Source organism: Eleginops maclovinus, chromosome 19 (genome assembly GCF_036324505.1).
Source record: "Eleginops maclovinus isolate JMC-PN-2008 ecotype Puerto Natales chromosome 19, JC_Emac_rtc_rv5, whole genome shotgun sequence".
Classification (NCBI taxonomy): Eukaryota; Metazoa; Chordata; class Actinopteri; order Perciformes; family Eleginopidae; genus Eleginops; species Eleginops maclovinus.
The window spans coordinates 17,799,216-17,814,237 of record NC_086367.1 but is presented as its reverse complement, the minus strand read 5'-3'; the positions used below and the strand labels follow the sequence as shown (position 1 = coordinate 17,814,237).

At 40.5% G+C, this 15,022-nt stretch overlaps 1 protein-coding gene across 1 annotated transcript; it reads left to right on the top strand.

The window, feature by feature from the left end:
* The first annotated feature begins 703 nt into the window (after positions 1-703).
* On the top strand, positions 704-14,951 carry plpp2a (phospholipid phosphatase 2a). Its single transcript, XM_063908174.1, has 6 exons — positions 704-965; positions 10,668-10,819; positions 10,936-11,198; positions 11,466-11,523; positions 13,188-13,364; positions 14,133-14,951. The coding sequence occupies exons 1-6, from the start codon at positions 905-907 to the stop codon at positions 14,280-14,282; spliced, it is 861 nt and encodes a 286-aa protein (XP_063764244.1). The 5' UTR covers positions 704-904; the 3' UTR covers positions 14,283-14,951.
* The last annotated feature ends 71 nt before the right edge of the window (positions 14,952-15,022 follow it).

Below are 15,022 nucleotides of genomic sequence, written 5' to 3'. Positions count from 1 at the left end.
AGCCTATTTCAACAAATGAAAGAAAAAGTAGATGGCTTTAAATCAATGGATGCCTAAACGTCTCTAAAGCTGCTTAAACTGGGTTGATTTTGGATTCTTTTTTTTATGAGCAGTATGCAATATTTAGATTCGCCATCCACTGTTAAATGGCAATATTATCAAACCACTCTTCTGCGAGAAATATTACTCTGGAATATTTCATAATGATCGTAACACATAGTAAAACTAAATTATATCAAAATCAAACTTGCTTTTCTTTGTTTATATGACATTGTAATGCTTTTAACCTTATCTCATGATACCTTGTTGATAAAGCATTCTTGCTTACTCCATAATATGGACATGAATACATGATAGTTCTCTCTCTGAAAAGCTACACATCACTTGCCAATTGTGTTAAAACAAGACAAATCAATCCAGTAATGAATGGCCTTCATGTATTGTCCTTAGAGGAATTTAAATCTGGCCATTTTAGTGGGACATCTACAATTAAAAATACTCTCAGTATGGCTGATTGTGCCATGCGTTTACCAAAAGGAAAAAAAGAGGAAGAAGAGAGAACATTGGGATTTTCCCTGCATTGCACAGGCAAGATTTCTGTTCGTCAAATCCTTGGTGAGCACGGTTCAATGCACTTTGGTTTGTTCGGCAAGACGCGCCCCCTGTGCGTAAAAAGGCAGGACAGAAGGCACGCAGCTCCTAGCCCCGTCCTCTGCTGCTCACCTGAAGCAGCACAGCGGACACACACACAGGTAGAGGAGCCGGAAGAACAGGTCGACTCGTCATCATAGCACTGCTTTCCATATTAACTCAACGCGTTTCTGAAATCACAACTGCGCCGTCTACTTTGTTATGTTTTAAAAACGTGATTTATTTATGAAAGTGCAGCGGCATCGGAGGAAACATGACAGAGCAAGGAAAGAAGTTTATTCTGATCGTGGGGGATATTCTCTGTGTCTTTTTAGGTGAGTGACTGCTCTCCGGACAATATGGCTGACTATAGTTTCAGGCTGTGCAGCTCATCTGGTCTGCGTTAATGTGTGATCTTCATTGGGTTAAATCATCAATCCATACTTTTAAATTTAAAAAAATCCTGTTTAGGAAACGGTCGCAGGTGACGCATGGGATTGCCCAACACAAAAACAAATACAGGATTTATAGATGTATGACAAACAATCCACTTCATTGTTTTCTGCATGATTACTGAAGATACTGACATATGTATAAAAGCTGAATTTTCTTCTGCAGAAAGATGCATGTTAAACCCATGACTTGGCAGTTATTGCAGTAGAAATTAACGTTGCAACTCGTCATTGATCCCTATCTTGTTCAAACAGGCCAAATATTGTTTCCCAACAGAGAGTGAGAATGCTTCTGTTGCTTCCTGGCTGTCACTTGTCCTCTCAAATCATTTGGGTTAATATAGGACATGCTTTCCTATCTTTCCTACTATCTGGCTTTTTGCTAGGAAATGAAGCACTCACAGTCTAGTCTGTACGTGTCCTGTTTGTACTGCCCATTGGTTGGGTTTGTTGAGTGTAAGTAGCCAAAAGTGTGTGTGTGTGTGTGTGTGTCTGTGTGTGTGTGTGTGTGTGTGTGTGTGTGTGTGTGTGTGTGTGTGTGTGTGTGTGTGTGTGTGTGTGTGTGTGTGTGTGTGTGTGTGTGTGTGTGTGTGTGTGTGTGTGTGTGTGTGTGTGGCTTCTTTGTAGAATAATTGCCAAGCCCTGTAAGTAGCCAAAAGTGTGTGTGTGTGTGTGTGTCTTTTGTAAAATAATTGCCAAGCTCTGTGATTTGCTTTTTTCAGCATATTTCTCTTCTTGCTCCCTGTGGCCCCCTTCTTTTTTAAACATAGGGTTAGGAGGAAGAGCAAAGATCATTGTCAATGAATCTCTCTGTGACAGTTAAAATCCTGTTTTGGAAACTGGAGACCAGGTGTGTGTGTGTGAGCAAGGAGGCTCTTTTTGTGTATGTACTATACAGCGAACAAGACAGCTTGTTGTGACTTGTTTCTGGACTCTGGTGAAGACACAAAGACCATTAACAGAAAGGACACCTTCCAGCTGTTTGTGTCACATCTGCGAGACTTGAAGGCTGACCGAGATTATAATTGAGATGATGAAATATGGAAGGGGTGTCAGAGATGATCATTTATTTTACAGATTTCCTTCAGATGTTTTTGAAAGTGAAATATGGGGTTGAAACAGAACCTGCCTGCAGTTAAAACCATGGGAGGACAGCTAGAAACGATGAGGGATTCAAACATGTGTGGATCCATCTGTTGACTGACGGGGAGGAATGATAATGACCACTCTGCTGGGTAACCCCCTCCTCAAGCTAGGTGTATGTTCATGCGTGTGCAAATCTAAACGCCAAGTTCACTGTCAACACCCTGCGGGTCGATTTTAGAGGGTTTTTAAGCTTAAGGGATGAGCTCAGTTTAAGAAATGAATGGCCTTGCAGGGGATAAGGCGAGGTAGAGTTGTATAAGGCATGATATGCTGCTTCAAATAAGAAAGCAAGTTGTGTTTTTTCCCTATTGGCCAGGACACAAATATCCAATGCAAGTGATTGTTCAATCTTCAGTAATGCAGTTGTGAAATCAGAGGCGTGATGATTAACGATTTGTCAAAATAAGATTCCTACAATCTCTCTGCCTCACTCAGTTCACATGTTAATCATCCCACAATTGCGGTGTTTCAGGAATGTGAAAGTGTGTATGTGTCAAACATCAAGGTTACTTCATCACCAGCCTTTATAAAGTGAACGTTTGATAAGTGGATGATTTCGTCTGAGTCTCAGATGTGGCGTGACAAGATCTTTATTTTCCTTTTATCACATTGTACATTTCCTATAAATTAAATTCAGTAAACTTATTTCAAGATCAAAATCCGTTTTAATGAACTCAAAAATATTTCACTTTCAAAAAGATATACCTCATTATGAGTACATGATCTGAGGTAAATGCTTGATTTGTAATGGCAGGAAAATTAACTGGCAAAAATCAATCTTCAGGCAAAAATGACAAATATTTGATTATCTCAGTTTCTGAAGAGTCAGACTTTGAGCCTGTAGATTTGAGCTTGTAACCTAGTGCTGTAGGAAACTTTGATTGACCATTGTTCAATAACAAAAAAAGTGATTTAGATATTGCACAAGACCAAAGTATGAAAACCAAAAAGTCAGATTAAGGGCAAAATATCCGTCACATGTTTTACAGAGCCCAAAGTGAATAGTGGAAATGTGATGTGTGTGTGTGTGTGTGTGTGTGTGTGTGTGTGTGTGTGTGTGTGTGTGTGTGTGTGTGTGTGTGTGTGTGTGTGTGTGTGTGTGTGTGTGTGTGTGTGTGTGTGTGTGTGTGTGTGTGTGTGTGTGTGTGTGTGTGTGTGTGTGTGTGTGTGTGTGTGTGTGTGTGTGTGTGTGTGTGTGTGTGTGTGTGTGTGTGTGTGTGTGTGTGTGTGTGTGTGTGTGTGTGTGTGTGTGTGTGTGTGTGTGTGTGTGTGTGTGTGTGTGTGTGTGTGTGTGTGTGTGTGTGTTATGGCAGGAATGTGCTGAGTGATCAGATTGTAACTGATTATGTTTAGTGTTTTATTTCTCCCTCTTCCCCTCTGCAGTCAAACGGTCATCCTGCCATTATTCTTTATCACTGCCTACACACACACACACACACACCCACACACACACACACACACACCCAGGCAGACGCCACCCAGCAGAACATTTTTTGTTACATTTCTATCAAGGTAGTAAATAAATGTACCTTTTATGAGGACAGCCTGCTCTGTTCTTCCTTTCTGTTTCACTGTTTTGTCCAATGTAATAACTCTAGACAGGCTACTAAAGTTTGTGTTACATTGATCTTATCATTTAATGTTTTTTTATCCAAGGACTACTTCAATTTCGGCAAAATAAGCATATTTGTTTTCTTTGGCGTGACACAGATACCCCTTTCTCATGTCTGTGTAATACAAGTGTGGCTACAGCCAGCAGCTGATTATGTTAGCTTAGCATAAAGGCTGGAGACAGCTATCCTGGTACTCTGGCCAAAAAATAATCAAAAACACAACGCCCCCAAAGTAAGTGTTGGTTACTTTATACACTTTGTTTTTTGTCAAAAATATACACAAAACATATGAAGTGTTACTCAGGGATCTATAGAGATGCTAGTTCGTCGATTTAGCTAACCTTTAGAAACCAACAAGCTAACTGTTTCCCCTGTTTGTAGACTTTGTGCTAAGCTAACTGTCTCTTTCTTTTTAAACATCTCTATTCTGTTTAGAAAGACTTCCTGTTACCACAAAGTTGAACAAATCCATCTGAAGAAGTGGTCTGAACTTTAACACTGGTTTAATTAGGGTGACCAGACGTCCTCTTTTGCCCAGACATGTCCTCTTTTTATGTCCTGTCCGGAGCGTCCGGGGGGGTTTTATAAATTCATGAAAACGTCCGGTTTTCACAGTTTTTCATGGGACCATTAAGCGTGTACTTAAATTGAATGGCGCTTTGCACAGAAGTCTACTGTACTTAGACTTCCCCCCCAACAATCGCAAGTGTCCTCTTTTTCGCCACCTCAAATCTGGTCACCCTAGTTTAATGCTGATGGTCTCAGTTTTAATGGTGTTTGTACATTATGAAGAACTGTTGTCTGTCTGGTTGCCGGTCAGCAAAAAACAGCTAGTGCTAAAATCGAGGTCACCAGAGTTTTCTTAATGTTGCACATTCAAATAAAGATGTACAGTACAATTAATTAATAATAGGGTCATTTTTTGTTAGTATGTGTATAGCTAGACAATAGTAGGCCTACCATAGTTTTGTTTTATCAAATCATCATTACAAATCCCTCCAAAAATGTTCAGTTATTGTCAAACAATACCCTAAAAACAGCAAATATCACAGAGCTAGTGTTTTACATGATCTAAATTGCTAACGTGTTAATATAAAAGGTGCACATTCATTTTCTGTCGATCCACTAACCATTGCAGCGCTGTGGTCACCAATGACACTACATTACTTTCGGTCAGGTGAGAATCTGCAGAGTTTTTTTTGTGTAAGCCACACACCGTTTTAGTTACAGAGCTGTTGTGCGACACAGCGATTGACCAAAAGCAGCTGTGGTTGTTTATCTCTGCTGAATGTTATTTATGTGCCAATTTAACATTTTGCCGACATGTTTGAGATGCTCCCCAACTGTGTTATTGACGCACGTGTACACAGAGTTCTGCTTCTGCCAAATAAGTGTTAAAGTCAAGTGGGAACTGTTGACATTTGCTTCCTGACGTTCCTGTGTGAAATGTAAAAAAAAAAAAAGTGTGTGTATTAGCTGTGGTGGTTTCAGAACATGTTTTCAGTAACGAAGTGGTTTCATGTGAGACAGGAAGAACTGTTTCTCTTTCTTTGACATAAGGTCACATTGGAAAGTGTTCCTGTTCACACTTTTGAAAAGTTTGTTCAGACTATAGACTTCTTTAACATAATGGAAACTAGAAAGTCTTCACAACCACCAAAGACAATCACACAGTCCTTTTTAAATAGCAATTCCAACCAGCCTTAACCACAAAGTGACGAGTGGATATTTCTCCTTTAACTGCAGATCATTTGAAAATTGAGATTTTCTGCCAACTGTAAACCAAATTAATAAATGATAAACTCCTCCTTTGTGGGACCATAAATGTGTACCGAAGAATAATTCGAACACAAAAAAAGTATTAAAGGGAAAACTCCAAAAAGCATAATAGGGCCTCTTTAACCCCCTTCAGACCCAGTCTCCATTGTAACGGACATCACGTGGTTTTGGTGTAAGACAATGACATTTGAACAATAAATGTCTATCAAGTTGGACATACAGTTCACTCTGCCAGGTCAGCTAGTATCATGTAGAACTTTCCCAGGAAAAATCCCCGACCCCACAGGAAATGATGCACCTTCTTCCCAACAATAGTTTCAATGGATTGAGTAGAACATTAAGCCACTAAAAAAAAAAAATAGAACAATGAGAGCCATTATTGACAGAACCGCCCCAAAAACCAGTAACAAGGCTTTGCACTGCTGAAACCCCACAGCGATGAGCACCAAAGGTAAGCCAAAGTAAACAAAATAAATAGTTAAATATCGGATTTCTGAGCACCTCAGTGTGATGTGAATCCCTGTGAGCTGCAGACACACACATCTCACAGCAGTCTGTTGAGATTTGACCTCAAATAAATTCTCACCTTCCACATGGTGACCTGTTCCTGTTTCCTATCAATGTTTCAGTTATTAGGATCAGGACTCATCTTGAGGGCTAAATAACAGGAACACTTCCCACTTCCTGCTGGATCAGAGGTCAGGGGGAAGTTGTACTTGTGTCTGATCCCAAATTCCATCATGTTTATTTTCTCAAAGTGGAATCGGAGATTTGCTCTTGCCAGAAGAGATTGTGAAAGCGTAAAACAATACTCTTCCTTCTTCCTTTTGTATCTCTCCTGCGGACATTGTGTTACTGAAGAGAAAAACTGTGTGCGTGCCTCTTTAGAAAGGGAGAGGCTGGAACTCATTTCTACATTGTTTGCAGCTGTAAACGTTCACCGGGGAGAAGACACTCAACAGTTACATGTAAAATATCAGAGTAGGATGATACAAGCTGGGAAAAGCACTAGATGTACCCAAAAACGTTTCTTTCAGTGACTCTCAAATGGTTCACTCTATTTAAAGACATTTCAACTACAAGCAAATGTAGTCCAGTCTAAGATTCACCTTGAGGTTACAACATCCAGTTTGGGGAATTTACAAATTGGTTAAAGAAGGAAGGGACAGGTATAAGGAAAGACAAAAGCAGGTAATAGGAAATCAAAATATCTTTAAAGGAGCTGTATTAAGCTTATTTTCACGTTCATATTTGTATTTTGCGCCTCTACTGTGAAATGTTTACAGGCTTTAATGTTCAAAAAGCTCTCACCTCTTAACTCTCTGTCTAAACCAGAGCCCAGTCTGGTCTGATTGGTTAGCTGAATGGCTCTGTTGTGATTGGTCAAGCGCTTAGAGATGTCCCGCCGCTTAGCCTTTAACGTACAATGTGTCGAAGCGCTACCGAATATTAGATTTTAGCCCTTGGAGACCCTTTAGATGCACAACAACCTATATAACACACTACGCAGGTGCTGGTGGTGAAGTCTTGGCTTGAGAACCGGAAGGTCATCGGTTCAAGTCCCCGAAAGACCAAGTGCTACCAAGGCGTCCCTGAGCAAGGCTACGCTCCCTACACTGTTTCCCGGGTGGCAGTCCACTGCTCCTAACACTAGAGGGGTCAAATTCAGAATGTAAATTTCCCTTCTGTGGGACGATTAAGGGTTTCCTACAGGAAAGGGAAAATCCCGAAAAAAGCATGATAGGGCCGCTTTGATGTATGACTGTCATTGGCATATCTTGAATAACATTGGTCCAGTCAACTGTACTCTCGGTTGGTGCAAGCAGCCAATAAACAATTCTCGTCAACGCTGCAGCAGCATTCCTACAGTCCAAGCAATCAGCCTGTTTTGTACTATTGTTTATCGTTAGTTCTGTCACTGAGTAACAATAAACTAGTTTCCGATTAAGATATCGCATAGTTTCTGTATTTGTTTTCTCATGGAAACAAAGACAGTTTTTGGAGTAATTTTGGGGAATGAACCTCCTGACGGTCCCCCTCAGCTCGACCCGGCCCCCAGGAGGGGAGGCCCCCACCAGCACAGGCCTATAAAAACATACCAGGCCTTCTGTAATAATAAAGCAGATGAAAACAGTCGGATAATAGGAACACTCCATGGGCTCGGCTCCCAGAGGCCGTTGGAGCATGTTTGATTCGAAGTGAAATCGACTGTGTGTGTGTGTGTGTGTGTGTGTGTGTGTGTGTGTGTGTGTGTGTGTGTGTGTGTGTGTGTGTGTGTGTGTGTGTGTGTGTGTGTGTGTGTGTGTGTGTGTGTGTGTGTGTGTGTGTGTGTGTGTGTGTGTGTGTGTGTGTGTGTGTGTGTGTGTGTGTGTGTGTGTGTGTGTGTGTGTGTGTGTGTCCATTGCCCAACTTTGTCCTCTCACATCTCCACCCTGGCAGCGGTTAGTCACCAGAGACTTGGGTCAAACAAGCAACAGCCTCTTATCTAAATGTTATCCTTGCACCCTGCAGAATAAACAATGGTGGGCCTCAATTCAAAGAGGAGCTGGGAGCATGCTCGCCCTGCTGGAATAATGAACTGCGAGAAATGTAAAGCGCAAAGGAAGGGCCTTTCATGAAAATAAATTATCTTAGATGAGGAAACTGCTTGTCATCAAATACCTTTAGTGGCACTCAGAAAATAAATATTACATATTAGGCACTTCCGCCTGTTCTTCAGTGTGTCTAAACTAATTGGGGGGCAGACTGGTGTATATTGAGACAGTCAATGGAACCCCAATCAAGCAATATACTGTATATGCTAGACTGTGGGCATAACGACACAAAGTACCGTAGAGTCCAATGTATTTCAGTGCAACAACATCATTAAATATTGTTTCGGTTTTTTTTTTTATGGGTTTGTGCTCATTGTCCTGTCATCCAGCTTAATGGCCCTGCTTCTGGTTTCCAGTTACCCGGCTCCACAAAGACACTGTTCACTATTTTAACTTAAAACAAAGAAAGCTCTCACTTTTTCTTCTATGGGTATGCTATCAGTTTTGGGTTTTTTTCTTCCAGATTTCCATTTGTTAATCCTCCTCCTTTGGTTATAAATACTTGCATTGTTTTATATTAAAACTGGTAACATACAACGTTTCAACTTTCTCCATTCAAGTGTTTCCAAGTGGTAATATTCCTGGAGCCGATAGATACATAACCAGATCACTTTCTGTTTTCATCAAAGCCTAGCAACCAGCGACAACACAGGACTATGGTTGCCACATTGGCCACTTAATAATTCGATTTAGCAACTTTTAGGACGTGCTTAGCAAATGGTTAACTGAACATGGACGCACAATGTCATCCCAGATATGCAATTGAAAACATGATATTATCTGGCGACGTTCGGAGGTATTGCTTGCCACGTTTGTTGGGAAATAGCTGGCAACACTGGACAGGACACACATTTTGTTTTCCACAGAAACTTCAATTGTTCCACCTTACTAGTTGACGTACTTCCTTTGTGCCATAAATCGAGCATTAGGTTTCCCATGACATTTTACCCAATAGCGGACAGAATAGGCAAGACTTATTTTTAACAAATCTAAATTGTGCGCTTTACTTTGAAATGACGAGTTAAAGCAGGAGAAAAACTTAATTTGCTGCTTCAATATTCTTGTGTGTAGCAGCAGGTAGACAAGGGAAAACACTGTAAATGTTCCCACCTGATGGGCTGCCCCATCGTGTATGACCGCAGACTTAATTCACACTCCTGGCCTGTACCCATCCACATTTGGACTCATGACATCATTTTGGAATTATCTTCCCAAAATTACCCGTCTGGAACATGTTTTCGTTTCTATGTTTATGTGTCTTCACGTGGTCTCATTTAATCCTGCCTGCCACACACTGGAGGAAGGAAGCGCTGTGTTGTTGGAGAGCCACTCTTATGGATATTGAGAATATACAGTGCAACTCCTGCTTGCAAAAAACAGTCCTCGCTCTCATTAACTGCAGCAGTTCAGTGACAGGCTTTTTAAAACAGGAAAAGAGGTTCCTGACATCAATCCTGTAGATCGACTATTGTTCCTGCTCAGATTTAAGGGACAGCTTTATGTGTTTTCTGATTCCCTTGTGCAACATTAAACTCGGAGTCTTTTGTTTGCACTTACAGAAAAGAAAACAAGAACATTTAACAAGGACAAACAAACACTATTTGTCAGTTCAGACTATTAAACACATGCATTCTTTTTTTATAGACCCATTTTTATCTGTCAGTGAGCATCTGGTGCATGTCTTTGTATACGTGTGAGTATGTGTCCCGGTTCACTCCTCAGCTCCCAGGCCCCGCTTTGTGTAAACGCTGTCCCAATGTCAAATGTCATGGCTTTCCTCTCCCCATGTTTCCATAGTGACACTCCGAAGAGTGACTGCGGCCCGTAGAGGTGAAGTTGTTGCTACTGAGCTCCAGATATGACAATTTAATTTATTTGGCAGAGTGGGACCTTCTGCCCAAAGATGAAGGATTAATCTATCTGTGTGTTTTTAGCTGTTTCCTGAGCCGCAGCTCTCTGTGTTACCGTTCACTCGTCAACGCCGAGCTGAAGAGCGATTCACGGAGTGGCTACCTTCAACAGTGTTGATTGTCAATGATCATAGGATATTATTTCAAAGCTCACATCATATTCACAATTTTTTTAATGAAATCTTTCTTGTATTTTTTTTGACATTATTTATGATTCGTTTGGTATACTACGCACTGACTTTTTGACAATTTTATGACAAAAACATATATTTTTAGATCGTAATTTTGTAGCAAAATGATTTACATTTCATGTCATTCTACACTATGACTTTACAACATTTTTTGACATGCTATACTACAAGATCTTTTAGTTTTGTTGTTTGTTTGTTTTTGGAAAATAATAATCTACTGCAAGATTTTCTGGATGTATTTGCTCTCTCATTAACTTGAAGGATGTTTGATTAGACCATTGTATAATGTGAATGTCTTTTGTTCTTCGAGTGGATTTGTTCCTTACAATGAAGTTGTCTTTTCTTCCTGCAGCGGCTCTGCCATCAGCCATCCTGACGCTGAGGTTCAGTCCATACCAAAGAGGAATCTACTGTGATGATAAGAGCATCAGCTATCCCTACAGGAGAGACACAATCTCCCATGGAGCCATGGCGGCCGTCACCATCACCTGCTCCATCGTCATAGTAAGTGCTAAAATGTTGTTACACAGTAATGCAAATATACTTGACAAAAAAGCCGTTTGCTCTAATATTTTTCCTTAAATTAAGTGAAAACCGTTCATTTTGACCTATCTGGACAGATCACCACTGGAGAGGCCTACCTTGTGCACACAAAGCGCCTGCACTCAAACTCCCAGTTCAACCAGTACCTGTCAGCTCTTTACAAGGTGGTCGGCACTTTCCTATTTGGAGCAGCCGTCAGCCAATCACTGACCGACCTGGCCAAATTCATTATAGGTCGACCTCGTCCGAACTTCCTGTCTGTGTGCGCCCCGGTCAGCTGTAACGGCTACATGCTGCAGATCAACTGCACCGGCTACCATCGCAATGTGACCGAGTCCAGGTGAGACCCGCAGTCTTTAGAAACCTTTTAATATGAAGAGAAGTTTGATACAGGGGAATCAGAAACTAGAATTGTTTTCTTATTCAAGTTTCTGATAGCTCAAATTTAAACTGGTAACCACGAGTGAATACTTTCAACCCAGAATAACCCCTACAGCACAATTACATTTCTGAACAGGGCTTGTGTTGTCCGAGAAAGACATGAAGACCTCAAAAGAACCGGTGAATTGTGTTCATGAGTTGCGTTTGTTTCTGTTTTGCTCCTCAGGTTGTCGTTCTACTCGGGCCACTCATCTTTCGGAATGTACTGCATGCTCTTCCTGTCGGTGAGTTCGTCTTTGTCATTGTTTGCGAGACTTTCTGTCACTATCTGTGAAATGTCTGTTTACCAAAATCACCTAAAAGTGACTTGAAACAGGAGGCGGTGCTCAACACAGACGCACGGCTGATGTTTGGAAACTCCTTTGTTTTATGACCACACTGTACAATGGCCGGAAGATGACGGATTCAACAGTTTTAATCCCTGTTAGTGTTTATGAGGGGGTTACTGGAGGTCATTTTATATACAGCACTGTTCTGTCGCTGACCTCTGACCTTTCTGTGGAGGCCGGCGGACTAACGGGGGCAAAAGATAATCAAATCTCTCCTTCAAGAAAAACATGAAATTCTCCTGACTCAGAGAAAATCAAGTGTTCAGAGTATGAAATACCTTTTTAGCATAAAAATGTCTTGGTATAGTTTTTTTATATAAAAGTGCCATAAAAATGCAGACCATAAACTCTGTGTGATATAAATATATAAATAAATAAATAAAAAAATATGCTAGATTTTGTCATAAAAAGAAAAAATTGGAAAGAAAGGTTTCTTACTTTAAAGGTGCCATAGAATGGAAAACTGTATTTACCTTGGCATGGTTGAATAATGAGAGTTCGGTACATTGAACTGACATACCGTGAACCACAAACACCATTGTTTTGTCCTTCACGTGCACATCATAAATATGCATATCACAGCGGTAAAACGGGTGAATTACAACAATCCCTGTATGTGAGATCACACACGGTAGTCCAGCCCCAACATTTGCATACACCAGCTGCTGGAAACACTACCGCTAACACTTAACACTCCGTAACGTTGCTCTCCAACCTCCGACCAACTGGCTGTTCTTCAAATTCATCGGTTTCCTCCTCCGATATAGGCTCACACATGTAAGGTTGGATACCAATAGCCTCCAGAGTTCATCTCTCACAGTTTCGCGAACTTCACTTAAATCTGTGGGCTCTGAGGCAGCCATGGATTGCTCCTTGTAAACCAGCCAATCAGAGCAGAGCTCCTCATCATTATTTAAATGAGCCCCCAAATAAGGAAATTCAGCTTGTTTCATTCTAGGAACAAATCATAGGGTTATAAACGGGCTTGTAAAACCGCATCTGCACTTTTTTTGGATCAACCAAAGTTATATACCTGCTTTGTAGACGTCAGAGAACAATTTAAAAATACTAGATAGATGCTTTCTATGGCACCTTTAAAACAAAAAGGTCATAGTTTATCATGTCATAAAAAGTCTAAATAAATAGTTTGTCAAAATCTAAAGAGCCATGGTAATGTCATAAAGGCATAGTAGAGCATGCAAAATGAAAAACATCTATAATGGTTTTGCACTTTTCTTTTTAAATGTTATTCTACAGTCTATCATTTATGAGTTCCTATTAAAGTGGGTCATAAAAAGAGAAACAAATAGTATGTAAAGAAAGTTTAATTAAGTTGTATAGTCATAAAAATATTTAAAAAAGCAAAGTTTTGTAGGTCAAATATTTGTTTGCATACCTGTATTTTTTTTGATTGACTTAATTTCATATCTTTTGAGCTGTACTTTTGTGTGCTTTTCCAATTAAATACCACAATAATGTTAATTAACCTATTAAACAGAATTTACAAATCAAAAGTTATAAATCCCGGCATTTAAACAATATTTTGTTTGTGTGTGCAGCTCTACGTCCAAGCCCGGTTGCAGGGGAAATGGACACGACTCGTTCGACCGACCATCCAGTTTTTCCTGTTGGCGTTCTCTTTCTACGTCGGATACACACGCGTGTCTGACTTCAAACATCACTGGAGTGACGTTCTGGTGGGGCTGCTGCAGGGAGCCCTCATCGCTGTGCTCACTGTGAGTACAACAACATGTCTCTGTCACATCTGTACTCAAAGACTGATTTTAATAAGGGTCAGGAGACTCAAAATCTCATGGCTTCTTTGGAACTCAAAGCATCCGACATTTTTTAGCTTACTCGATGGAAGTTGCACCAAACTGCCAACAAAGTATCATCGATTTTCTATTTTTAATACAAAATGGGAAACACAGAAACATGTCTACATCAACTTCCATCAACCACCTTGTGATCGCCGCCATTATCATGGTATTATTTGAGAAAGATTGCCTAGACACTTCATTTAAAATAATAACTGGCCTGCAATATATTAAAGAACAATGAGTGCTACACACACACACACACACACTTCCTGTGCTCTCCATATAGAGGCAAAAATACAGACTCTTGCTTCATTTGTGTAAAGTGGGACGGATTTTGCTCATTTAATGTAGCATCATTTGTATACAACACAGACTTTGGAACTAGAAAAACGTGTATTAATCTAAGAGAAAAATAGAAACACCTGCCTGAAGACTTGAGGGGTGGTTTTGAATTGGACTTTCTAAAAATCATTTGTAATGTTATGCAACTGCACAGCAATATGCAACCAAAAGTACGAGTTAAGTTGAGTCAACATCTGTGAGGTCAGCAAAGATTTTCTGAGTTTTCTCAGTTAAATCCTCTTGTTATATCCTGGAAAACTTTTTTTAAAAAAGCTTGTTAAATGCTAATCTGAAATTAAGTAGCATACCTACCAGCTCATGCCTCCTCTTCTGTCCTCTAAGGTCCGATATGTGTCCGACTTCTTCAAGGAGCGCGACCCCCCCTGCACACACACAGACACGGCAGAGATCGAACATCTTGAGCGCAAACCGAGCCCGCAGCCTCCGGACCCGCAGCACGGAAACCACTACAACTACACCGGACCTGTATGATCCTCTCACGGCAGTAGCAGCTACTCTTACTAACCTGGGCCTTCAGCCCTCTACGACAGCAGCTTCACTACCCAAGGACATGTGACTTGTACAGAAAAAGAAACACCCACAATGCAGTAACCACTAGCCAGGAATCCAGACTAGACCTGCTCCACTCAGTGACAGCTTCCCGACTATTTCTACAGCTTTGAAAACCCAGATTCCCTAAACCTGTTGGAACAGAAGCTCCACCGTCCGTCTCTTACTTAGGGCGTGTGCTACGAAAATATGTGTGATTGATTTTGTTGTTCTCTGCGACAGTGTGCAATGATATATATATTTGTATGTTGTTTTTAAATCTGTGTTGCATTTATGAGGAGCGTTTTAGAATTTGATGCTGTGAGCAAAGACTGCGAAAGAGATCTGTCAATTTCAAAAACACCAGCCAAGGATTGTTTCTGTCCTTTTAGAGGCTGACTGTTTTCCATGGGTTGCTTACTGCAGTCAGATAAGAATTGTATTTTACCTACACTGGAGCTCGATTATATCTGCATGTCCCTATATTTTACCGTCTTAGGAAGATAAACCTGTGTAGCGGACTCTTTTAACTCAATACCTGATGTTGTATATTGCTAACATTTATTATGTGTATTACTGCTGTATCTAATAAACTGTGTATCTTTTTAAGAATGGGTTATTGCTGTGACGTTACAACACAACGTTTAGAGCTGGCAACTTGATGATTTCTTCATTTTATAGAG